The sequence below is a fragment of the Diadema antillarum genome, unplaced genomic scaffold (genome assembly GCF_040938485.1).
Source record: "Diadema antillarum isolate AM-2024a unplaced genomic scaffold, OU_Dant_1.0 scf00000095, whole genome shotgun sequence".
Classification (NCBI taxonomy): Eukaryota; Metazoa; Echinodermata; class Echinoidea; order Diadematoida; family Diadematidae; genus Diadema; species Diadema antillarum.
In genome coordinates this window covers 2,467,950-2,494,719 of record NW_027270984.1, presented here as the reverse complement: position 1 = coordinate 2,494,719, position 26,770 = coordinate 2,467,950, and the positions used below count along the sequence as shown (strand labels likewise).

Below are 26,770 nucleotides of genomic sequence, written 5' to 3'. Positions count from 1 at the left end.
CGGCGCTCACTCGCATGCGCGCGCGAGGGAGCGAAGCGACCGAGCAGGGGGAAGGGTGGAGTCCCCCCTCCAGCGGTAGGGACTTTTTTCAATTTTTAGCTCTTAATGGTGCGATTTGGTGCATACTTGAGTGACTATTTTTTTATTATTTTGAAAGACGAAAGGGAAATACCTTCAATTGCAACTATCACTTCAATCCTTTGAGCTATGTCCCGATGCGTGAGAAAAATGGGTACCATGCGTGAGATCGTGAGACGGACCCTAAATTCGTGAGTCTCACGCAGAATGCGTGAGACTTGGTAGCTCTGGCCTCGATCCTACTGGTGTTCCGCGTGGACCTCTGCTGGCAACTCCCGCGAATCACCCGGAATTAGTTTTGAGATGCTCAAACTTGGCTGCGGCTGAATAGGACATGCATGCACACCTCCGGGCAACTACGGGCGAGATACGTGCTAGGTACTGTCAGGTGCAGACCCTCTGCGGGGACCTCCGGGTAGCAAAAGTAACTGTTCCCCTCAAGTCACAAGCAAGGCTTGCCCGCAAAGGTGTGAGAGCAGGCCCTTGAGCATGCTCAAAACCTGTTCCAGGTGATTCGCGGGGATTGTCTGCAGAGGTCCACGCAGAAAACTAATAGGAGGTCCGCAGCGGCAGTATTTAGCAGCAACTCCCACGCAACTTGCCCGTACATTGTAACTAGAACGTTAGTAGAACGTATTGTAGCACAAGTCCAGCAGGTAAGACGCACGCGAAACTCGCCCAATCTTTGTCCGCCCGCAAAAAAAAAAAAAAAATAATAATAATAATAATGAATAAAAAATTATGCTGGAAAATTCAAACACGCAACAAGCCCGAATAGCTTGCCCGGAAAAATGTGACAGGGCCTGTAGAGTTGCAGAAACATATACTACACTACAATGCAGTGTGCATGTTTAGTAAAGTGAGTAATGGTATGGACAGCAAGAAGAGTGCGTCATTAGTGATGATCAATAACATTCACAAAAATGACAAAATGAAAGCTAAAAGAAAAGGACAGAAGTCCTTGAGGAAAGTTCGACCAACAGATAAATTCAACCTCGAGAGAGGAAAACATTTTAACTTCTTTGAACACATGTCGATCCGAATCTCACATCAAATGTTTTCCACGGAATGTTGAAAGTATGCTATTTCCTTTTCTCCGTCAAAAGGCCGTAGGTCGCCATAGAGAGAATATTCGCACTTTTCTCCGAAGACTTCTTTCAGCAGGTCCCCGAACTTGTGCACGCGGAGCGGTGTCAGTGGCATTGTAACCCTGTGGATCAGGAGAACAGGAAGAAATTCTTGTATACCCCTGAATGTGAGTGCACGTCACGAGCTAGACACCCACTACTCCTACAACCCACGACTTACACAGCGCAAGAGTCACACAGCCCAAATGCCCATCATGACTTCGGCATCATGCACCATGTTCGTAGCCGGGCAATTACCCCCAGAGGGCAATTACCCCCGGCTAAATATTGTTAGTGGTAAGGTTAGAGTTAAGATTAGGGTTAGGGTTAGGTTTAGGGATAGCAGTTTGGGTTAGGGTCAGGTTCAGGATTAGAATTAGGATTAGGGCCAGGGGAAGGGTCTGGGGTACTTGCCCAGGGGGTAATTGCCCTAGACCCCAATGTTAATTACGCCTGGAGCTGTACGGTCCACGTGCTGTGATACGGTAGACAATAGGCGCCTTAATGTCTTCAAGTATCTACCTGATGGTGTAACCGTTTTTCATACACGGTGTCTAGCACGTTGGCTTTCTCTGACTCGTTAGTGTATTGATGACTCATGAACTTTTATTTTTCCAATGTCCAGCTCTGTGACCGTACGACTTGGGAGACCCCATTCAAATTTGCTGAAGGTATTTTGCAAAGTATACTACCTTCACTCCTTCCAATTTTCGCCAATTTGTGCATAACTGTTTCAACTTTGACACTCGATGCCGGGCTATTAATTGAAAGATGGCATATCACTTGGTGTATACATCCACTTCGTCTTATAGCCTTTAGTCTCATCCCGCATGGTCTAATCCCGTTTCGTCTACAACCAGTTCGTCTAATGACTATTTAGTTTTGTAGCCACTTAGCCTCATTACCAGTTGGAGTCAAAAGGGGCCTGAGCTTTCGATCCTAGCAGAATCTTCGTCCGAGGCAAATGACAAACAGGCAGGGAAAGCAATCACATTAGGACTTCTCACAACAAGAACAGTCAGGGACAGGCTAGGGACACAATTAAAGAAAACAAAAGGAGAGGGTAGGAGGTCATGGGCAAGGAGCCCAACAGGTAAAGAGAGGGGGATTAGAGCGGGAGGGTGGACAGACAAAAGGTGGAATAAAGCATCAGTAATGACCCTGCATGAAGACCATGGGGGCAACCATTGAAGGAAAAGGATGAATAGGGAGGCAACATCAAACAAGATAAGGAACAACAGAGGGATAAAGAAAGGAGAAGAGTGAAATAGCAACAGCAAGGGGAAGGGGGGGGGGGGGGGGGTGTCTGAACAAACAGCAATCACCATATCCTCACACCTCTGATCGTCTTTTACAGGCCGTTCCAGATACTCCCATCCTGGCATACCGACGCCCCCACAACCTCAAGGATCTCATCGTTCGTACTGAAGTACCCTCCCTCACTGACAATTCTTCTCCTTTATAGCATGGCACATTCAAATGTTGAGGCAGTAGGTGCATCATTTGTAATATACACATCCATGAGAGTGACTCTTTCACCAGCAACTCTACCGGCCTCTCTCACCACACCAAAGGCAACATGACTTGTACTACCACTAATGTCGTGTATCTCATCACTTGCAGAGTTTGTGTAAGGATCCAGTATATTGGGGAAACCAAGACAACACTCAAAAGACGCTTCTATGGACAGAGATCTACTGTCAACACAGCCAAGCTCGATACTCCAGTGGGCTACCATTTCAATCCTGCCAATCATTCCATCACTGATATATAATGACTATACAGGGCATTGAATCTTTTAGGCACTCGTCCAGACACAGTCCGAACCAGCAGAGAGAAGCTCTGGATGAAACGACTTCACACCATCCAACCCCATGGCCTCAATATCCAGGAGAGAAATTATTTAATATCTATATATATATATATATATATATATATATATATATATATATATATATCGAAAACTTTGCTCAAAGTTTTCGGTATTTATTATTACAATTGTTTCTGGTCAGTTTTTCCTTCCTTGTTTCAATATATATATATATATATATATATATATATATATATATATATATATACATATATACATATATATATATATATATATATATAACTTTTTTCGTTATTTTCTTTTCTTTTCTATTTTTAGGTGGGGTTTTTTTTTTGTTCTTCCTCTGCGCCTTTTCCAATTGCAGACCCTTCTATTCCCGATTGATTCCTTCCTCTTATTAGAGTCTCTTTTATACAGCCTGTTTTTTTCACCTACACATACACACACTTGTTTTGATTTGTGTTTATACATATTTGTGCTCACCATGCCCACTTATGCTTGCTTATCAACATATACATTTTTCTCTCCCTTGGATTTGTGTCCTCTGCCTTTTTCATATGTGCTTTATTTATTATTAGTTTTTTAATTTCTTTTACCAATATCCTTATCATTATTGCTACTACTATTATTATTATGATTATTGTGTGTATATATACTTTGATATGTTTGATTACTTGCATTTGTTGGTTGACTCTCACTTTCATTTTGCCTCCTCTTGGAACACCTTTTTAGGGCTTGCTGTTTGCTCAGACCCCCCCCCCCCCTTCCCCTTGCTGTTGATATTTCACTCTTTTCCTTTCTTTATCCCTCTGTTGTTCCTTATCTTGTTTGATGTTGCCTCCCTATTCATCCTTTTCCTTCAATGGTTGCCCCCATGGTCTTCATGCAGGGTCATTACTGATGCTTTATTCCACCTTTTGTCTGTCCACCCTCCCGCTCTAATCCCCCTCTCTTTACCTGTTGGGCTCCTTGCCCATGACCTCCTACCCTCTCCTTTTGTTTGCTTATATTGTTCTGTGTCCCTAGCCTGTCCCTGACTGGTCTTGTTGTGTGAAGTCCTTATATGTAATTGCTTTCCCTGCTTGTTTATCATTTTGCCTCTGACGAAGATTCTGCTAGGATCGAAAGCTCAGTCCCCTTTTGACTCCATTTTACTCCATTGGCTCGCTACTATTGCATAAGCAGTTTTCAGCTTCTTTTTTTGCTGCACTCATTACCAGTTGGTTAACTTCCTGATGGGCTATGCCCATTTCGTCTACTACCCACAGAGTATTAGACCGGATGGGCTATGCCCATTTCGTCTAATACCCATAGTGTATAAAACAAAATGGAAAAAATCAAAGGAGTCTAAATGGCAATTAGACCATCTGGTTATTAGACATAATGATAATTAGCCAAACTGGACATTAGACCAAGTGATGATTAGACCAAACGGACGTCAGACGAAATTGATAGTCTACTGGTAGACCAAATGAGTTTAGCCGTAGTGGTGTTGACGAACTGGGAAGTAGACCATCTGATATTAGACCAAGGGGCAATACGCATATTCCGAACCTATTGAGGTACCAGATACACAACTCAACTTGGCACATTATATTCCACTTTGTAAATGAAACTAAATGAAGTTAATGAACTTACGGTACTTCTTGCTCATCCTTGCGATTTGTCGTGGACCCTCCAGTGTTGTCTACGATCATGTCATAAGTTATTTCGACTAAGGCGGGTGAGCCATCCTTTTCTTTGATGTTTGTTGATATGCTCTTTACCGTGTCAATCTGTATTGTATGAGAAATATACTTGAAGTTCATTCTCAGTTCATGAAAAGAATACTGTTTTTTCCGTTGTTTATGCTCCTTCGCAAATCATTTTGTCATAACATGTGCCTTTTATATTCCGATGTGCTAAAAAGACTTGCTCTTCTCTTTAACAGATGATGGTCTGTTACAGTGTGTAGATAACATGTTTAGATTTGCTCATGTCTTTCCCTTATCACTATCAAAGGAACAAAAATAATGGATGGTGCGGATACCAGGTGATTAAATTCCGTAACTGGGACAATTCTTTCAAAATCATTTGACTATGGTGGATGCATTTTTTTTAACTCTCTTATCAAATTCAAATGTATTCAAAAAGTAATTCCTTTTTGAGATTTTGTGACTAAAGACGTAATGATTCAGATTCAGATTAACAGCCTTTGTTGGGGACATACGTGATAGTTTACAGTGTTGGTTGCCTGTACCCAGTACTAAACACTCTAAAATGAAATGGTAAATCTCATTTTTTTTTTATGTTGTCACTCCTTCAACCTTTGGTAGGTATAAAACAATTTTAGACTGAACACTCTAAAATGTTCGACTTAACATTTATAAGAGGTTCGAGGAGTGACAACATTTAGAATATTGGATTTATCGTTTGATTTTAGAGTGTATGCATTACAATACAATGCCGCAAACTGATAATGATGGAAAACACAGACAAGAGTAACGTATTAGCGGTGAAACATAAAAAATTGAATTACAATAACTCGTACCGGTAGCAATATAAGGCATGAGAGAAAATACTAAATATCTATAATTAATACTAAATACTTTTATCAAAGAACGTAATACGTACTTCAAACATTGTACCTTTTTGTTCAACCTAGCCTCAAAGACAAACGTTTACAAATTATGCCTACAGGATATTTAATGAGTGGAAGATCGTTTCTTCGTTTAGATGATAGTGTACATCGATTAAAAGATAACCGCATTAAGAAAAAACAAGAAAAACAGTTCATATCTAGAGAATGTATACTGTGTAATGATGATATTCGTTATTCCGAAGTTTCATTATTCCTAAATTGAAAGTAGGTACCTCATTCCGACGGCTCATCCTTCGGAACTACACAAGTTCCGAACACCTATGAAATCCTAGTTGTAATCCAAAAATGAAATGAGGCGTTTATCAGAGCATTTGGGCGTTATTAAGATGTTTCGTTGAAATGAAATGAGGTTTGTTATTCCGAATGATGAGCGTTCTCTAGAAGGATAGGCCTTAATAACATATCCTTTACTTTCTGAAATAGCTGATATTTGTTTGTTGTAAAGTGCCTTTATACATTAAACCCTCTTAATAACAAATCTTCGGATCAACGAACTTTTGGAAAAAACAAACCCTCGGCAAAATGAACAATACGATATTATAATAAGAATGGGTTCAAGAATATAGCCAATCACAAGAATGTAGCCAGTCAGAAGGACTGGAATGAATTACATTCATGTTCGCTCGCTACTTTCTTACCAATATGACAGGTTTTTAAAATGTGTGCAGCAAGAAAGCATTTTGGTATTAAACTGCACGCTCACTGAAGTCGGTACCTATACATTCTTCAGAAGCGGCATACAAACAACCAGTTGTACGAGCTCGTGCTCAATCACTTCTTTACTGTAGAAAAATCTAAGTTCACGTTCAATGTGTTTGGAACCTTGCGTATGAGAATGTATTCTACATGAAGCTGACTGGTATTCATAGATAGAGTTAAATGAAAAGAAATGTTGAAAAAACAGTTCATAGACCCCTTTCATAACACAAGTAATGCACAGGTCTGCATGTAATATCGTGACATGAAAGTGGAGATACAGCTCACTCTCGGGTATTCACAACGTCGAGCAACATGCACTCAGCTGCTCCTCGTGCATGTTGCACGTTGCACCATTGTAACGATTAATTCAAGTTTATACCGCTTTATCATTTCTTATTTGCATAATATTACAAATGTGACCGTGCATCACAAAACAAACAAAAAGTCGCACCCCTTGATTTTACGTGAGGACTCAAGAAAGGTGAAACGTGTCAACAAAGTCAATTTTTAGTTTTTCTTATTTTCTTAAAGAGCTATTCTTCTTCTACATTATTCTTGAGTTTGGAATCATAAACTGAATGGGAAGGTGGGTTTTCAACAGTTTTTCTACAACCCTTTTTCGGTAGAGTAGTGTGATCAGGGTTTTTCTTTAGAGGCCCCTTTTCATTTCTTGAAAATCCTTTGTGCACACTTCACTTTCAACTCTAATAACTTTCTAAAAGATGGTGCTACTGCTTTGAGAATTGAAATCTATCATGCACAGAATGTGTTAATAGAGCATGCTCAATAATAGTTTGATTTGATAATTCCTTCATTGTTGTTGCTACAGTGGTTTACATCATTTTTTGTCCCATTCACGGCACAGGTAGCACGGCTTAGTAAAGGTTAAGTACTTGAATAAACCCTGTACTTCAGAGCTTCTTTTCTCAGTTCAAACTTTTCCAGAGTGTGGGCTTTCTTTCCAATATTTATATGAGTTAGGAGAATCCATTTTGAGTTGAATTATACATCATTTTAAAGCTTAGAGTGTGCTCTTTCAGAATCTGCCCTTAACTAAAAATCCATATCTGGCGACTTTTTGTTCGTTTTGTGGTGCAGGGTCACAACTGGAGGACACAACCATCACACAGCTTACGCATGAGCAGCCACGTATGAACATTTCTTTATTGCCTGGGAAGTTGTCTTTGACTCTCTGAAATATTAGTTAGCATTTCGTTCGTTGTAAAGTGCGAGAATCGACTTCAATTATTTTGATTGTACCACTCTGTACATCCAACGGTTCGTGGTCTTTCAGATCTACCCTTTTGTTCGTTGGTTTGTTCACAAAAGCACTGGTTGTGCGCTGCCTTCATGAAGTCGATGTGCATATCTGTAGTCAGAAGCAGCTGTTGATAGCACACTTTACAACGCCCTTGTAAAAGAAGTGATAATTAGGTGCAAGGAAAAAATGAGCAGCCTTGTATAAGGACGTTATGTGCATATTGAAACAAAAGCGCATGGGGGATTCGTGAGACATTTGTTCATAATGAGATTAAGAAGAATGGATGGTAATGCGCAATATGCGGAAGCAGCTGTCATTAAAACTGATTTTACCGATTGAGATTTTGCTTGGTATGCAAGTGTTCACATTGGGTGACATAACCAATTTGGTTCGTTCTTTTCTCGTTGATGATTAATCATTTTGCCATATTAATGGTAAGCATGGGAATAACCAACAACAAATTTTGTGTATACTGAGTAGAGTGGAAGAACATAAAATTAGTGTTAGACCCCGTTTACAGTGCGAGGCTCGGCCTCGGCCGATCAGCACACCTTCATTTCAGTGTAAACGCGCAAAAGGCCAAATGCGAGGCAAAAATTGGCCTCGCATTTGGCCACGCTCTGGAGGTGGTCTCGGCCACGGCTCGCCCGGCCTTTTCTCAGTGTAAACGCAAACTGGGCCAAATGCGCGGCCAATTTTAGTCTGGCTTCCAAACCCTCTGCCTGTACTATTTCGCTATTCAGGATATTAACCCCTCAACGTCGAAAACTACTATAATTTAAGGTGGTTTTGTCCTGCAAAGGATTTTTTCCTTCGGCAAAGGCCTTTGCCCGAACGGCGACTTTGTCGCCACGGAATTCAGTAGGCAAAGGGTCTGAAAACCAGACAATACCAAACTGCGTTTGTTTACAAGCAGAGCGCCACTACGACAAAATATTGAAAGGTTTGAATCAAAAGCGCGGCCGAGCCTAGTCTAGCGGGCGACGTAATTTTAGCCTAAATCAGTGATTGGCAGTCAATAGAGGGCGCGACGATGTGGAAGTCAAGTTGGCTAAAAATCCGTCTAGTAAGAAACCTCCGAATAGAGGCGTGGAACCGGGTGTGGCAAGACATTTGTCAGTCGTCAACTCTCGAAGTTTTATTGGCTGAGCATCGGATGTCAATCAAAACACGTCGCAGAGCCCGAAGAAATGCTAGTCTACTCTCCTAGGTATACTACAGATAATCTTTCAATAAAAATACAGTTTGCCTGTCTCTTTCAGCTTACTACAGTATTTTTTCACTCTTCTCTATTCTTTTTAAGGTGTATTACATCTTACCTTACTTCAAATAGAAAAGAATTATGGTAATCAGTGCAACTGACATCAGTTGTAAATCTATGAGGGTTTTACACGTGGAAACTACTCCCAAATTACTGCCGAATGCAAACCTTCAATTATTGGAGTAAAGTCTACTTGATATTTACTTCAATTGTACGTTTCGGAAATGTATATGATATCACCACTCCCCTTTGTTATTTTTAACTTTGAGTTAACATATATTTTTGTATTAAACTTTGAATGATATTTGCTTAACATGAATAAAGCTGCCGTCAATACATCAACCCCTATATCGGAGCACCGTAGACTTTAGACAGGCATTTTCTGTCGTGTTCACGCGTGATTACACTGTCACGGGTAAGAACTCGTCCGCGGTATATGGGCGTCCAAAGAGGAAACAAAGAGGAGCTGCGACACAAAAAGATTCCTGCAAAGCCAAAAGCCCAGGGGAAATATGATGCATTCTTTGCAATCACGAAATTGCGAGATGCCATCTATGTGGTCCTGGCAACAAGTAATGATAAACCAATTCTGATTCACATTTCATTACAAATGCATATGAGGACATCTTTGTGGCCATTCTGTATGCATATGTATGGCTAAATTGAGTATCATCAACAAGCGAACAACTGTGGCAAAATACACATACAAACACGCACGCACACACACACCAACACACACACACACACACACACACACACACACACACACACACACACACAAGACGTATTACGCAACTGAGGCACAACATGCAAGAGTTGTGTCCATGTCCAAATCGCTAGAAGTGACACGTGTGGCTCTGCTAAATAGTCTTGTACCATTGTGGTTGTTAAAATAACATTCACTTGATTCGACCTGTCAGAAATGAATTACACTCGTATTTTCTGACAAGATTTCATAAATGATTATATTCCTTCATGTCCTTTCTGGGATTCATCGCCCAAGGATCGTTAATCTGATAATAGAATCAGGTTCGTTATTCCGAAAACGAAATATTCTTCTTTTAGTTACAAAATACGTCGATGTGACAGCAATGATAAAAAGGTTGAATATTATGCAGTAAAAATTGAATTAAAACACGCACACGTATTCATGCCTACACACGTGCATACACACGCATTGACACACACAAAGACAAGTATAATGACAAACATACACAAACTAAAAAGGTCAAAAATAAAGCACTCGTATATGATTGTGCTGATAATCCCCTTTGAAATACGGCCCAAATCATAGATCAGCCCCTTCCCACTCCCATAACTCAAATGCATCAGACATGCAGTTGTAAACCAAGGATGACAGAAAAAGGCAGCAACGGTGACGAAATTAAATCAGCCCACAATGTGCTTAGCTAATACCTCAACTTATTTTCCACTTTGCTTAGAGTAGCACGCTTCTGAATGTGGTTTATCAAGACGTTTTGTCCAAGACACACTTGCTTTGGATTGCAGGGGTCAAATACCTCAGACAGTTGTAAATAAGGGGTGACGAAAGAAGGCGGCAACGGTAACGAAATCGATTCAGCCACAATATTCTTAAATAATCCATCAACTCGTAATTCAACATTGCTGAGAGTTGCATGCTTCTCAACGAGCCAAATCAAGACATTTCATCCAAGAGACGTGCCCTTTGGATTAGAGGCTCAAATACTTGAAGACGTTGTAAATACAGGATGACGAAATATGGCAGCAGGGTGACAAAATTGATTCAGCCAACAATATGCTTAGCGAAGACATCAAATCATTCTGCAACTTTGATTAGAATTGTATGCTTCTCAATGTGCTGTATCAAGAATATCTCTCCAAGTGGCATGAGCTTTGAATTAGAGGGCTGAAATGCATCAGACAAATATACAGAAAGGGTGACGAAAAAAGGCAGCAACGGTGACAAAATCGAATCAACCTACAATGTGCTATGGTAATACAGTATCATACCAATTTGCTAAGGGTTACATGCCTCTCAATGTACTATATCAAAAATATTCTTTTTTTTCAGGATACATGTGGTTTCGATTAGAGGGCTAATATACTGTACATGAGGAGGTTGTAAATAAAGGGCGAAGAAAAGGAGAACGCTGACGAAATCGATTCAGGCAACAATACGCTTGAATAATACATCACATCGTTTTACGACTATGATCGGAGTTGCATGCTTCTCAGTGTGCTTTACAGTGCATCAAGAAGTTTTCCCCCAGTGACGTGTGCTTTGCATTCTAGGGCTCAAATACATGTACATGAAACTAATTGTACATGAAGGGTGGTGAAATAAGGCAGCAACGGTGTCTAAATCGATTCAGTCCACGATATGATTAGCTAATACGTCGAATTGTTCATTTTGTTCAGAGTTGCATGTATCCCAATGAGCTTTTGCTATGGGGGCTCAAATGCATCAGAAAGTTGTACATAAAGGATGAAGATAAAGGCAGCAACTGTGAGAAAATTTAACTAATCCGAAATGTGGTTAGGTAATATATCAACTCGTCATACCACTTTGTTGGGAGTTGCATGGTTCTCATTGTGCTACAGCAAGACGTTTTCTCCAAGAGGTATGTGCTTTAGATTAGAGGGCTCAATTGTATCAGGAAGATGAAAATAAAGAGTGACGAAAACAGACAGCAACGGTGACGACATCGATTTGGACCAAAATTTACTCTAGTACTACTCTTTATACCTTTCTACAGAGAGCCGAATGGTTCGTATCATGCTTTATCAAGGCGTTTTTATCCAAGACGAATGTACTTTGGATTACAGGGCTGCATGCTTCTCAATGTGCTATATCAAGAAATTTATAAAAGAGACGTGTTTATATTAGAGGGGTCGAAAATACATGATGAGGTTGTAAATAAAGGGTGACGAAAAAGGCAATCAGGGTGACGGAAGCAAACAATGTGTCTAAATGATGCTTCAAATTGTTATACCAAATTACTTAGTGTTCCATTCTTCTCAATGTGCTACATCAAGACATTTTCTCCCAGAGACATGATCTTTGCATTCGAGGTCTTGAATACATGATGCCGTTGTACACGAAGGGTTACGAAAAAGGCGACAACGGCGACGAAATCGATTTAGTCCTGGATATGATTAGCTAATTCATCAAATTGTTATACCATTTTTTTACAGTTGTATATCACAATGTACTTTATCAATATTTTTTTCAAGTGGCATGAGCTTTGGATTAGACAACTGAAATGCATCAGAAAGTTGTACGTAAAGGTTGACGAAAAATTCACCAACTTTGACGAAATCAAATGAGATCAAAATGTGGTTACGTGATATATCAGCTCGTCACGCCACTTGCTTGGGAGTTGCATGGCTCTCAGTTTGCTAAATCAATACGTTTTATCCAAGAGACGTATGCTTTGGATTAGAGGGCTTAAATGTATAAGACAGTTGTAAATAAATAGTGACAAAAACAGGCAGCAACAGTGACGAAATCGAATCAGCCCACATTTTGCTCAAGCAATAAGTCAACTCGTCGTATCACTTTATTGAGATATGCATGCTTCTCAATGTGCTTTGTCGAGATGTTATATCCAAGAGATGTATCCTTTGGATTAGAGGGATCAAATGCATCAGCCATTTGTAGATAAATGGTGACGGAAACAGGCAACAGCGGTGACGGAATCGAATCAGCCCTCATTTTGCTCAAGTAATAAATCAACTCGTCATATCACTTTACTGAGAGCTGTGTGCTTCTTATTGTGCTTTATGAAGACATTTTATTCAAGGCATGTGGGCTTGGATTAGAGGGTTCAAACGCATCAGATAGTTGTAAATAACGAGTGACGAAAACAGGCAGCAGCGGTGACGGAATCGAATCAGCCAACAATATTCTTTATTACTTGTACATCAACTCGTTATGCCGCTTTACTGAGACTTGTATACTTCTCAACGTGCGATATCAAGACGTTATATCAAAGAGAAAAGTGTTTTGGAATATATGGCTCAAGTATATCAAAGAGTTGACAGACAGGGGAAAACCCCACAACGAAGAGCTGTAAGGTTCATATGCAGTGACTACATTTTCCGCGATCCAGACTGTACAACGTGCATGAGGGAGAAACTGAACTTGCCAACTCTTACCTTGGGATGCCAGATCCGGAGATTAAAATCATTCTTCAAAGTGGTAGAGGGGTTGGTCCCAGCCCTACATTCTGAAACTGTTTTCACTAAAGTAAGACCCAAGCGAACTATTACAGCAAAGAAATATAAAGAATGTAACGTAAGAAAAAAATGTCGAAAATTACGTTATAAATCAAACTAAATGTTACACAGTAAGGCACTGTAACACATCAGTATACCGACCGAGTTTCACTCTTTTTTTCTTTTGTGAAACCGATACTGGTTTGGAATTAACTTCCAGCTGAAGTCGTTAACAGTATAGGAGGTTTTCAAAGCAAAGATGGAGTAAGTCTTCTTCTTCACTTTGACTACCAACGCTCCCAACGTGCCCTCTCTCACCCGGTGCCTTATAACGCAAGGTCCTGCACCGTACTACATCCAGAACCAGACAGGATGACGAAAAAAGGCAGTAACGGTGATGAAATTTAATCAAGCCCCGAAGTGTAGGTAATGCATCAACTCGTAATATCACTTTGCTGAGAGTTGCAGGCTTCCAAATGCTCTAAATCAATGTTTTTTCCAAGAGACAAGTGTTCTAGATTATAGGCTCAAATACATGATGACGAAGTGAATAAAGGGTGACGAAAAAGGGCAACAGCGGTGACGAAATGGATTAAACCAACAATATGCTAAAATATTACATCAAATCGTTACACCAAGTCGTTTAGACAGACATGATTCTCAATGAACTATTTCAAAACGTTTTTGTCGCAGAGATATATGCTTTGCATTCGAGTTCTTCAAGGACAAGTTCACCTTACTAGACATGTGGATTGAGTGAATGCATTTATATTTATGCATAATATTATTTAAGCATATTGTTGCCTCAGTCGATTTTGTTACCTCTGCTGCTTATTTTCGTCACGCTTTACTTGCACCTCATCATGTAGTATAGCCTCTAATCCACAGCACATGTCTCTTGGAGAAAACGTCTTGATATAGCGTATTGGAAACCAGGCACCTCTCAGCAAAATGATACAACGATTTGATGTATTACCCAACCTCATTGATTCATTGATAAACACTGCAATTTTGTCACTGTTGCCTCTCATTTTCGTCACCCTATAGGTCTATGTACAACTGTTTCATGTATCTAAAGGACAAGATCACCGTCATAGACATGAGGGATCAGTGAATGCAACAATATTAGTAGAACACATCAGAGAACATTTGAGGAAAACTTGACAATCCGTTTAAAAGTTATGAATTTGTAAATTATCTGCACAATCACTGCTACATGAGGAGACTATGATGTCATATGCATAGAACCATAATTATGACGAAAATAATTAGAGAATTTCATAAAACTTCGCTTCTTGAATAAAGTGCATATTTTCTGGACTTGTTACTGACGTATGTTATATGAGTAACACTATCCCCCTCGCCTCTGAAATAGAGAAGTCGATTGTTCTTTTGTTATGCGAGAAAAGTGGAAATATGTTTGATTTTCTTCATACTTTTTTGTATTGTTGTACACATGTGACATCACAAGCCATAGTAGTCTTGTCATCCAGCCATGACTGAGCAATAACTTCAAAAATTCATAACTTTTGAACGGATTGTCCGGTTTTCCTCAAATTATCACTAATGTGCTCTGCTAATATTGCTGCATTCACTTAACCCACATGTCTATGAAGGTGAACTTGTCCTTTAAATACATGAGACAGTTGTACATATAGGGTGACGAAAATGAGAGGCAACAGTGACAAAATCGATTCAGCCCACAATATGCTTAAATGATCCACTAAATCGTTATGTATAAAAGTTTTCTCCAAATTACAAATGCTTTGGATTTGAAGGACACGCATGAGATAGTTGTAAATGAAGGATGGCCAAAAAGGCGGCACGGTGACGGAATTGATTCAGCCAACATTATGCAAAAACTAAGCATCAAATCACTATGTAACTTTTTGGAGAGCTACATGCTTCTCAATGTGCTACAAGAAGCTTTCTCCCAGAGATATATATTATGCTTTGCATTCGAGAGATCCAAAACATGAGAAAGTTGTATATAAAGGGTGACGAAAGAGGCAACTACCGTGAAGAAATCGATTCAGCAAACGATATGCTTACATGTATCGAATTATTATATCACAGTATTTAGAGGTGCATGGATCTCAGTGAGCGTGTCAAGAATTATTCTCAAAGTGACATGTGCTTTAGATAAGACGACTCAAGGGCATAGGACCGTTGTACATAAAAGGTTACGAAAAACGCAGCAACAGTGACGAAATTGCAGTGTTTATCAATGAATCAATGAGGTTGGGTAATACATCAAACCGTTGTACTGTATCACTTTGCTGAGAGGTGCCTGGTTTCCAATACGCTATATCAAGACTTTTTCTGCAAGAGACATGTGCTGTGGATTAGAGGCTATACTACATGATGAGGTGCAAGTAAAGGGTGACGAAAATAAGCAGCAGAGGTGACGAAATCGATTGAGGCAACAATATGCTTAAATGATAAATCAAATCGTTATACCACTTTGCTTAAAGTAGCATGCTCCTTAGTGTGCTTTAGCAGAAAGTTTTCTCCCAGAGACATGTACTTTACATTTGAGTTCTCAAATTTATCAGTCAGTTGTAAATAAAATACATGGTGACGAAAAAAAAAGCATCAACGTTGACAAAATCTATTCGGCCCACAATCTGCTGAAGTTATACGTCAACTCTTCGTACCACTTTGCTGAGTGCTGCATACTTCTTACAATGCTTAATCAAGACGTTTTCTCAAAGAGATAGGTGCTTTAATCGGATTAGACGGTTCAAATACATGCTGAGGTTGTCAATAAAGAATGAAGAGAAAAGACAGCCACGATGACGAAATCGATTCAGTCAACAATATGCCTAAATAACAAATTAAATCGTTAAATACCACTTTTTCAAGAGTTACATCCGTCTCAATTTGTTACATCAAGAAGGTTTCTCCGAGAGACATGTGCTTGCATTTGAGGGCTCAAATACACCATACAGAGGTAAATAAAACATCCTCAACCCTTTTGGAGACATATTTCATTGAAACGTCAGGACAGAACCAGCATCCCCATTCAAACAAATAGGAAGACCGAATTCATGACAGCAAAACTAAGGCTCAGATGTTACTTAAAGAGTTCAAGTCCTTGTTCACGAGAGTGTCTTATCTGATACCAGACATAGTTACTCTACCCTCCATGAACAGCGCACCGCTACACAGTCAACGGTGTGGAAACCCTGTTCGGGAGAATAGAGGTTTCGAAGCCACAGGTCCCGACCCATTACCTAACACAGTGCAAAAAGAATGTGCAAAGGAGCTGGCTCCAGTGCTGGGGAGTATCTTTCTCTTCAGTTGTCAGTAGATACAGGCAACTTGTTATCTAACTGGAGGTCTGCTCATGTCACACCATTGTTGAGGAAAGGAGATACACATCAACCAGGAAATTACAGACCTGTCTCCCTGACATCCGTGATGTGTTAAAAACATGAGCAGATGATATGTAAGCATTCTTGCAACATTTGGAGAATCACAACATCCCGTCGCCCTTTAATTATGGTTTTAGAATAGTGATTGAACAATTGCCCAGCTCCTCACAACAATGTATGATCTTTTTCTTGCCCAGGGCAAGAAGATCCAGACTGACACCATCTTTTTGGATGTCTTCAAAGCTTTCGATACGTTACCGAACAGTTCTCAGGCGGTTACTATGTTTGTGTTGAATAAACGACCTACCAAATACCTTCAAGTCCCAACTCATTACGCCTTTTGGTAGATAACTACCAATTTAAACAAAAGTCAAGTCTCAGCGCGATTATCTCAAGTTACAAGATTTATTTCAACTGAAAAAAAAAATGGGCATCCGACTGGGGAATGAGGCTCAATGGTGGCAAATGCCAAGTTATGAGCACTGACGACAAATCCTCATACTTGCCCCAGGCCATCATAGACAAAATTATCACTGAATGCAATGTACATATGACCAAGAATGAATTTCTCAGGAGGTATCACTTTTCATGTGCTGATATAGCGAAGTATACATGGACACTTCATTACACTTCTCTTGGAAGAAGTGAAACTGAGCCTTTATCAACAGAGTACATTGAACTTGATGATCTCATGTCTGAAGATGGCTCAGATGTTTGGCCTATGAACGAGTATGCTGATGCACAAGAAGGGAATAGTGACAGTGATGATGACTAGATACGGGAGTAGATCAAGTTCAAGAAACTTTACTGAATTAAAGGCATTACTTACCATGTCCAGATGAAACAAAAACCCAGCTTAAGTGCTTCAAAATAGCCCTAAAATTTGAATTAAGGATAGAAACGACAAATGTAAAAATTAAGTACTATGTATTGTTGAATATACAAATTGGGTACAATAGTTATGATAAAAAATTTAGCTAGACTAAACCGTGTTAAGTTATAGTTTATTGAGAAAGGCTTTATTAGTTGGGGCTTTTTTATACAACGCATCAAAATTGACATGATAATTCGAACATTTTTAAATCACTACTCTCAATGGTAAACAATGCCTTTGATAATCTACATTGCCTCGTTAAATGTTTTTTACTGTTACTAATAAGTATTTCGTCTTGTGCACAACATCCATCTCTTTGTCTTGGATACACAGCATTTCGATAACATTTTCTATAATTTTAAGGACTCCTTTCAAATCATCTGCTCTTATCGTCAAGGTTCGCTCGCATCTTAATAAAAACCGTGTTTAATTGGTCTTCTTGTTTTTGAAGGGAATATAAGCAACATTATTATGAATTATGATCACAATGCACTTCAATACTCAAGGCCAGCGCACTGGAGCAAACTGCAACCCACTGGTAGAATTAAAACTAACTAATCACACTGTTATGTGTAGTATGACTGAACTGCAAACCGAATTTAGTTCACGTGAGTGAACATGTTTTACACAATATAGGCCTATTTGAAAATGTAGGCCTATTGGCATAAATTTCCACTTTAGAAAATATGAGCAAAAATAGCAAGATTGAACAACCTTATTGCTTTTCTCAAAGCCAACATAACTTTGATCCCCTTTGCTTTCTAATATAAATGCTATCTCGACTATATCATGGCCACTTGAGATGAAATATTTGTTGTATGGATAATTAGACTGTAGTCCTGTTATTATTATACTGACCCGTTCGCCTTGCACGTTATGGTGGTAAAAGCACTTGTCACAGGCAACCTTATTTTCTCAAAAGAAGGGCAATACAGAAAGCATTTCAGCGCCTCTGTCACAAATTTCCATCATTTATCCATAAATTACAAATATATTCATCTCCCAAATTGATATGTTATAATGATTCTCATAGACTTAAGTCATTTTCACCATGATCATAATATAAATCGTTGATGCTATTTCTCCATAGTCATTAAACGACTCTTGGCGTTTTATGACAGCATGTTTTACAGTAGTCGTTGAGATAAGTTGTCGGTCTATTTGCACACATATAGAATGCAAGGTTTCACTTCATATCTATTACTCGATAAGTTATTACTCTATTGAGGCAATTCCATCATGACTGGTGATGTATGTGTCGCTGGACAGAATCTATAGCTTTAGAGAGGATCGCATTTCCATGTTTCGCTATTCGAACAAAGTCACTTTCTTTGTCAGCTGAATTGGACATTGTGAAAAGTGTCTTTTTTTCAGGCAAACGTACATCAAAGCAATAAAAATTCTGGCTTTCGTGCGCTGACCACTAACGCAAGTTATTTATACAGATATTTGGTTGAATAGATGCAGAAAATCATGGTGGATAAAGCTTGATAAGAAAACTATAACAGTTATTGTGCTGATAAAAGAGATAAGAGGGTCTTTCACGAAGCGTAAAAGCGGTATCGTGTTTAACATCTACGGAGTGAGAATGGTGAATCTCCACATGCAAGCGAAGTTTCTATCTGAAATCGTTCGTCACTGCATTCAGAGCAACAATTTTGAAAATTCCAATTCAGATGTCCTCATGCTCACTCGAGGTGCATCCATATTTAAAGAGTATGTTTTACCCATTTACGCCTATGCTTCCTAGTCATATTTCACACTTTCAACAAAAATTAAAAAAAAATACCGCTGGCGCTCGCGCATTTCCAAACATTTACCTAATGTCTATACTTTGTGATACCACGTTGACCTGCTGTACACCTGGAAATAATACTTTAACTTTTCAACCAATGTATAACGTCCCTCGAAGCACTTTCTGAGACTATGAAAACCTGGAAAATAAGGTATAGGAATTACCATGAGCTACCAACTATATAAGCATGTATAAAAATTATTCGTGGATGTTTGATTTGACAACCGTGAACTTGGATCAAAAATTACCATCACTTGTCTTTTCCGGCGCTTTGGCCATGGTCACATATCGTGCGTGTTATGCTTCAGTTTCGTAAAGTGGGTCGTGCTTTCTTTTTCTTCCTTTGCGTGTGTGTGTATATGCATCAACCACATTGATTAGCTTAATTTGCTGCATTGGCATGCATTCGAAATGGTCAGAAAGATGTCATCATTTGCATTTGTAAAGAAATGTGAAGCAGATTGAATCGGTTTCTCCTTACTTGTTGCCAGGACCACATAGATGGCATCTCGTAATTTCATGATTGCAAAGAATGCACCATATTCCACCTGTGCCTTTGGCTTTGCAGGAATCTTTTTGTGTCGCAGCTGCTCTTTGTTTTCTCCTTGGACGCCCATATACCGCGGACGAGTTCTTCCGTGACAGTGTGATCACGCGTGAACACGACAGAAAATGCCTGTTTAAAGTCTACGGTGCTCCGATATAGATATTGATGTCTTGACGGCAGCTTTATTCATGTTAAACAAATATTATACAAAGTTTAATACAAAAATATATGATAACTCAAGGTTAAAAATAACAAAGGAGAGTAGTGATGTCAAATACATTTCCGAAACGTACAATTAAAGTAAATATCAAGTAGACTTTATTCCAATAATTGAAGGTTTGCACTCGGCAGTAATTTGGGTGTAGTTTCCACATGCAAAACCCTTATAGATTTACAACTGAAGTCAGTTGCACTGATTACCATAATTCTTTTCTATTTGAAGTAAGGTAAGATGTAATACACCTTAAAAAGAATGGAGAAGAGTGAAAAAATACTGTAGTAAGCTGAAAGAGACAGGCAAACTGTATTTTTATTGAAAGATTATCTGTAGTATACCTAGGAGAGTAGACTAGCATTTCGTCGGGCTCTGCGACGTGTTTTGATTGACATCCGATGCTCAGCCAATAAAACTTCGAGAGTTGACGACTGACAACTGTCTTGCCACACCCGGTTCCACGCCTCTATTCGGAGGTTTCTTACTAGACGGATTTTTAGCCAACTTGACTTCCACGTCGTCGCGCCCTCTATTGACTGCCAATCACTGATTTAGGCTATAAATACGTCGCCCGCTAGACTAGGCCGAGCCCGGCAGTGTAAACGGACAAAATTGCGGGGCCCGGCCTCGCAATAATTGAGGCTGGGCTCGGCCGCGGCTCGGCCGCGGCTGGGCCCAGCCCCGCACTGTAAACGGGGTCTAAGATTCATGCAAATATTGTTGAGCCACGTGGTAAATACGTATAGAAGCTTCTTGTGATGGGAATACAATGCATATACATACATACTGTATAAGACTACATATACATGTATATCTAAATAGGCACCTTGTGATATAGTTTACACGTATGTGAACATTAATTCACAAATCAGAAAGAGAGAGAGAGAGAGAGAGAGAGATAGAGGGATTGTATATGCGTGTTGTTACCTCGTGATAAACATTTTTGTTCACTGCAAAACCACGATCAAGTATCGAATCCATGTTCCTATGATCAATCAGGAGAAGTCCGCCTGGCTTCAAGAAGTGCTTGAAATTTGTCAGACACTGACGATACAAAGGTAGTTCGGGAAGAGAATCAATCAGATGGAAAATTGAGCTTCCAAAGTCACGGTAACCCGGAAGGTCTTCTTGCAAGGTCAGCCAGTTGGCACGTATTATGTCTGTGAAGAAAGTCGTGGCCGATTAGTCATGATTGCAGTCGTTGTTCGTTGACTGAGCCGTGTGATGCTTTACATCAAACGTCAAAGTCCGACACATCCAAGTATATCCTACCTCAATTCTGAATAATTTAAACACATTTAAACTCTAGCAAAGCACTGTGATACAACAACTCGTATAAAAGGGTGTGAAATAAATAGGCACGAACATTTATTTCAGAAACTAAAATAGAAATGTTGTAGGAAAGTTTGTATGGAACAAAAAGCAACAAACAGTGCTATGAAACATCAATATTCTTGATACCAAGTTGTGACTTCATACACTTATCAAATACATGGGTGCTGTTCGTTATTCCGAAGGTTCGCTATTCCGAGGTTCGTTATTCCGAAGGTTCGTTAATCCGAAACACACAAATTCCCTATACCTAGATGTTCGTTAATCCTAAAATGAAAAAGGGTTTGTTAGCCCGAACATTTGTGGCATTATTCCGAAGGTTCGTTATTCCGAAGATTTGTTGATCCGAAAATGAAATTCGGAATAACGAACCTTCGGAATAACGAATCTTCGGACTGAAGAGCCTTCAGAATAACGAACCTTCGGAATAACGAGCTGTAACCAAATACATACATTCATACATTATCTACCCCATGCCTGCGTAAACTGACTTGGGCCTAAAACATCAGAGAACAGAAATGATAACTGCGCATTTTTCCAGAAATTCAGAGACAGAGGATATTTTTCACATTTGAATTAGCTGAGATCATTGCTTGATAATTTTCTCATTCCAGCTTATGCAAAAAAAAAACCCACAATAATCTTCAAATCAGTTTATTGCTGTTCATCACTACAAAATATTCAGATAGCAAATAATTCTTTATATAGATTCATCGAAATGTGATTTTTTTTTTTGTTCTGATTGGAGCTATATTTGTTTCCCTATCAAAAAAAAATATATATATCACACATTTATATAATGTGACTACTGGTATTATCAAGAGCTTATATAATATAAATTGTTATAGATACGTGTGTATTGTACTATCATTTCTGGGCACTTAATTGTTCCGCGGAGGAATATGTAAATAAAGAGTTCGACAAGATGACCGACATCGACCAAACACCTTGTTTGAGAGTCTGGGTATTTTTGGTGGTTATGATGGTTCGTTGGGCCAAGTTAACCTCCGTAACAATATATATATATATATATATATATATATATATATATATATGTGTGTGTGTTTGTGTGTGTGTGTGTGTCTGTGTGTACGAAAATATCACACATCCAATTTGCAAAGCAAGTAATCAACGCGAACTCTTCAATAATTATTTTCTTTTAGTCCCTCTTGAAGTCAACACGTTTCAGATAAAAATATGTCTTCTCCTTCGATAATCCCAATCGATAAGATATGAGCTGCTAAGAATTACATCCCTGAAACTATCGTCAAAATAATAATCATTACTTACCCCAGCTAATATCATGTGATTCATTTTTCATGCGGGGTCGTTCCTTCCTGGCATGGCAGAGCATCGCCTCAGCGTCATCACAGCTCACTACTTCCATGTTGTTGTTGAGGAGAGTAATAGAATCCACCCTATCAAAATAAGAGCGACACATATCTTAAACTGTACATTCAAAGATAGTAAACATGGATGACATTTCTTGAAATTGCAAATAGATTTTAAGCCAGCCCCATGCAGTTATTACAATTCCCCAAATAGATTTGTGCAAGATACATGTAGAGCCAGAAGAATACCATTGTCCTTTCCATTTCGAAAACTTAATTATTTGATGTCAACGAATGGACTCAGCAAGCAAAAGCAGACTACAATTTCCTATAGAGGTGATAGACACTCACGCACAAATTCTAAGGTGTAATTGTTTTCCTAGATGAGCCTTGTATCGATATCTAGCCGAGATAAATGTTATTGTTTACCGATGAAAAGTGAAGGTAACGCTTTTCCGTGTCATTTGAATGATCTACTTAAAAAAAAAACCATCAAGTCAACAGTAACGGCAATCTATCAAACTAGAAAAACACTCGTACAGAGCGCAGACCGACGCCGAGCGGCTCTTTTCCACCCATTATACATGCATGCTGAAAATCGCCCGATTTCCCAATAGCCCGGGCTCTTTGACTTCTCAAATCTCATTTTCCCTGCTCTGGAAGGTGAGCACGCCCACCTCCTCCGCTTGGTCGAATTGCTCCCTTGCCTTGACTGTACCGCTTCCTCAAAAGGAGCGGCATGCACGCAGTGAGTGCACACATACACATATACCTGTACGTGCAAAACTATAGGTTGGATTTATAAGTTTGATTTCAGATTTTTTTTTAAAGAAGTTTATGAATACAGACTGCCTAATAATCAAGGGGAAATTGATCCACATCTTTGATGCAGAAACCGTTGAGGTCCTGTCAAAAAATGGTAATACGTGTCATTGGGTATAGCGGAATTGACAGTTGTCATTTGAGAATCTGAGATTTCTGCGTTCTGTTGATAACTATTTTCATTTTCCTTTGATTTTGTAAGCTCTCTGATCTCCTGGGAAGAGCATTCTCAACATTTCATTTTCATTTCATTGGTTTTTTTTTTAATTGTCTTGTATTGGATTATATCATATTTCTTTTATTGCTTGATGGAATCCCATTCCTTTGCTCAATTTTCCAATAATGATTTATATTCATTTCTTGTCAGTTTTCCTCTGTTTACGTTTGTTATATTTTTATTTACAAATACAAATTATTTATCTTATGACTCAGTGCTTGTTTGCGTTGGGAACAAACAAAAGAATATTTAGCAATTAAAACGAGGAGTACATGTATAAAAATTGGTGATCGTTACACCTACACTGCAAAAAGTCCGGTGATAAATATGAAACAACGAGCTGGTGTTAAATTTTCGGTGCTCATTTATGGTGTTAAATTAACACCTCCGGGTGTCATTTCAAAATATAAAAATGTTTTTTGAAGAGTTTTTTAGTAACTGCACTTCTTGTTGATTTTGATCTTAAACAAGCCCATCAAGAAGTTTCCAATAAAGTACTAGATTTTTGAAAAAATGTGTAAACGCATTTACACCACAGTACCACCAGCTGATGTGGTCTCCTATAGCTGGACGGGTGTTTAACCATTGATATTAACACCAGCAATATTAAATCAACATCATAAGGTGTCATTATTGAATTAACACACAGTACAGTGTCAAAATATCACCAGGTATATTGTCAAATTAACATCACGAAGTGCCAGGTGAACACTTTTCAACACCCTCACAATGCATTTTCTACACCTGTGGGTGTGGTCCTCTATTAACACTTGATCGGTGTTAAATTTAACACCCATGGTGTTAAATCTAACACCGATGTTTTTACAGTGTACCCTGTTCCGCAGGCTACATCAAGAACCTTCGTGCATCCCCTGGATTTGAGCTGATGCAGCAGCCACTCTTCGTACTCGGAAGATCGTCTGGCCAGTGCTCCCAAATGAGAAACCGCTTCTGAGTCATCGAACGGGTTTCCTGTCCAGTTCTGTCGCAAAGGACAGTGTATATTTAGCCGAAACAGAGCGGAAGAGTGGCGAGGGGTAATTCATTGTGACGTATTCTTCTAGAATATCATGATTACGGTCGTCACTATATAGAGTGTGACTAATTTTGTTGTGGTTTAACGTTATGAATGTATATCTCACTCATAACCATCAACGGCAGTTACAGGATAATCAGGGATAGAAACCGAAAAACAGACTGAAATCATTCAAAGCAAATAAGAGCATGAACCATAAGTTGGTTCCTTTCGTCCTCGATTCAGAACTATCAAAATATTATTCGATACTGGCTCGGGCAATCGTCGGGGATGTAAACAATTAGGAGAAAGATGTCTTGCGAGAAACGAATGCTTGTCTTTGTTTCTAAGCTGTTGCAAAGCGGGATACGTGACTTTTATTAAGTATTATAAGATGTGATTTCAGCTTATTTCAATTCAGTTCGTTTCATAGTTACCAGTGTACTTAAACATGGGTTATAAAATTATGGGGTCGTCATGGGTCGAAACAGTGTCAGCGACTTATAAGTCCGATTTATAATTCGTCATACACCTGCTGGATTTAGGGGTAGTTTCCACGAATATGTATGGATTGAGTGATTATTCACCATGGTGTTAATAGTTTTAAAATCGATGAAGTTTGAGGAAAATTTCAAAATCACGAATTGTTGGTGTTTTAGTGCGCCAAGAAGACTACAACAGTCCATGACGCCTCTGCAGAATAACGACCGAAAATATAAATAAAATTTCACCAAATAAATCTGTGTGTGTGTGTGTGTGAAAATCACACTTTTGACTTGGACATTTATGACACTGTTATATGTTAACTCGAATTTAGTTCAATCCCCTTTGTTTCTAAAATTGCTATTTTATCATTTGGGAAAAAAATGTGTTGAATTCTCTTTATTTTTATTTTCTATACTTCTCATGGTGGCATATAAACTTGACAAACTCCTAACTATTGAATGGATTGTTTGATATTTTTCTCAAATTTCACTGAAGTATTCTACTGATGTTGCTGCATTCACTCAATCCACTTTTTTTTTTTGGGGGGGGGGGGTGAAAGTTGCCAATTTCAGAAAAACCATGCAAACGACAAATGTTATCAACAATAATGAATGACAACTCGGGAATATACCTATAAGAAGAAATTTAATACAGATCCTTAAAACGTATAATCTTAATTACGAATGCTTACAGTACATACATGCAGTACGTCGGTTAAATCACTTTACCTCCATATTGCCGAGCTTCAATGCGTGTCCTTCGATACCGTTGACTTTTCACTAAAAAGATGAAGAGTCAGACCGCTACGACCCCGTTCGAGTTGATTGCATACGTGCATGCACGCTGGCAGTAGAACGACAGACGAAGTCACTCTTTCGTCATTGCGTTGAAAACTCAAAAAACAAGCATACATTTACAACTGTGATCACAATAAGACCTGAATTGCACTTAATGCATTGATAACGAGAGTTGTGATTGGTCAAATTGGTAATTCATTGCCGTATGTTGATGCTTTCGTAGTTCAAGTTCATGATTTCCAAAATAAATGCATGATTACACCGCGTGCATTGTATTTCACCTGTATTTTCCCACTTGCTGAAAGAAAAATCGCACTTTGGCTCGAAAAGTGCATTTAAGAAGATGAACTGTTCATTGTTTGTTTGTTTGTTTGTTTTTTGTACACACACTTCTAAACTTAGTAGGTATACTGTATCTGTGTACAGTCATGTACGAGTCTTCTCACCCGTTTATTCTTTTAAAAAAGGAAGACTTTTTTTCTTATTGCAAAGTTGACTAGAATACGTAGTAGTTGGCATATGCTTTTTGAAGTATTGCACAATTATTTGTTTGCGTGTTGTTGTTGTTTCTTGTTCACCTTCAGAGCTCTTCCCACGTAAACTTAGTAGGTATACTGTATCTGTGTACAGTCATGTACGAGTCTTCTCACTCGTTTATTCTTTTAAAAAAGGAAAACTTTTTCTTCTTGCAAAGTTGACTAGAATACGTAGTAGTTGGCATATGCTTTTTGAAGTATTGCACAATTATTTGTTTGCGTGTTGTTGTTGTTTCTTGTTCACCTTCAGAGCTCTTCCCACGTAGTGTCAAATAATTTTGTAAATGCAGTAAGCATGGTAAGTGCACATTTTTATTAGTTTTTTAGTT

General features: G+C 38.9%; 1 protein-coding gene across 1 annotated transcript; it reads right to left on the bottom strand.

The window, feature by feature from the left end:
- Positions 1-1,128: 1,128 nt before the first annotated feature.
- LOC139718517 (glycine N-methyltransferase-like) lies at positions 1,129-25,842 on the bottom strand. Its single transcript, XM_071629989.1, has 6 exons — positions 25,837-25,842; positions 24,441-24,589; positions 22,528-22,655; positions 20,833-21,065; positions 4,675-4,811; positions 1,129-1,288 (listed from the first exon to the last, which is right to left on the bottom strand). The coding sequence occupies exons 1-6, from the start codon at positions 25,840-25,842 to the stop codon at positions 1,129-1,131; spliced, it is 813 nt and encodes a 270-aa protein (XP_071486090.1).
- Positions 25,843-26,770: the final 928 nt, after the last annotated feature.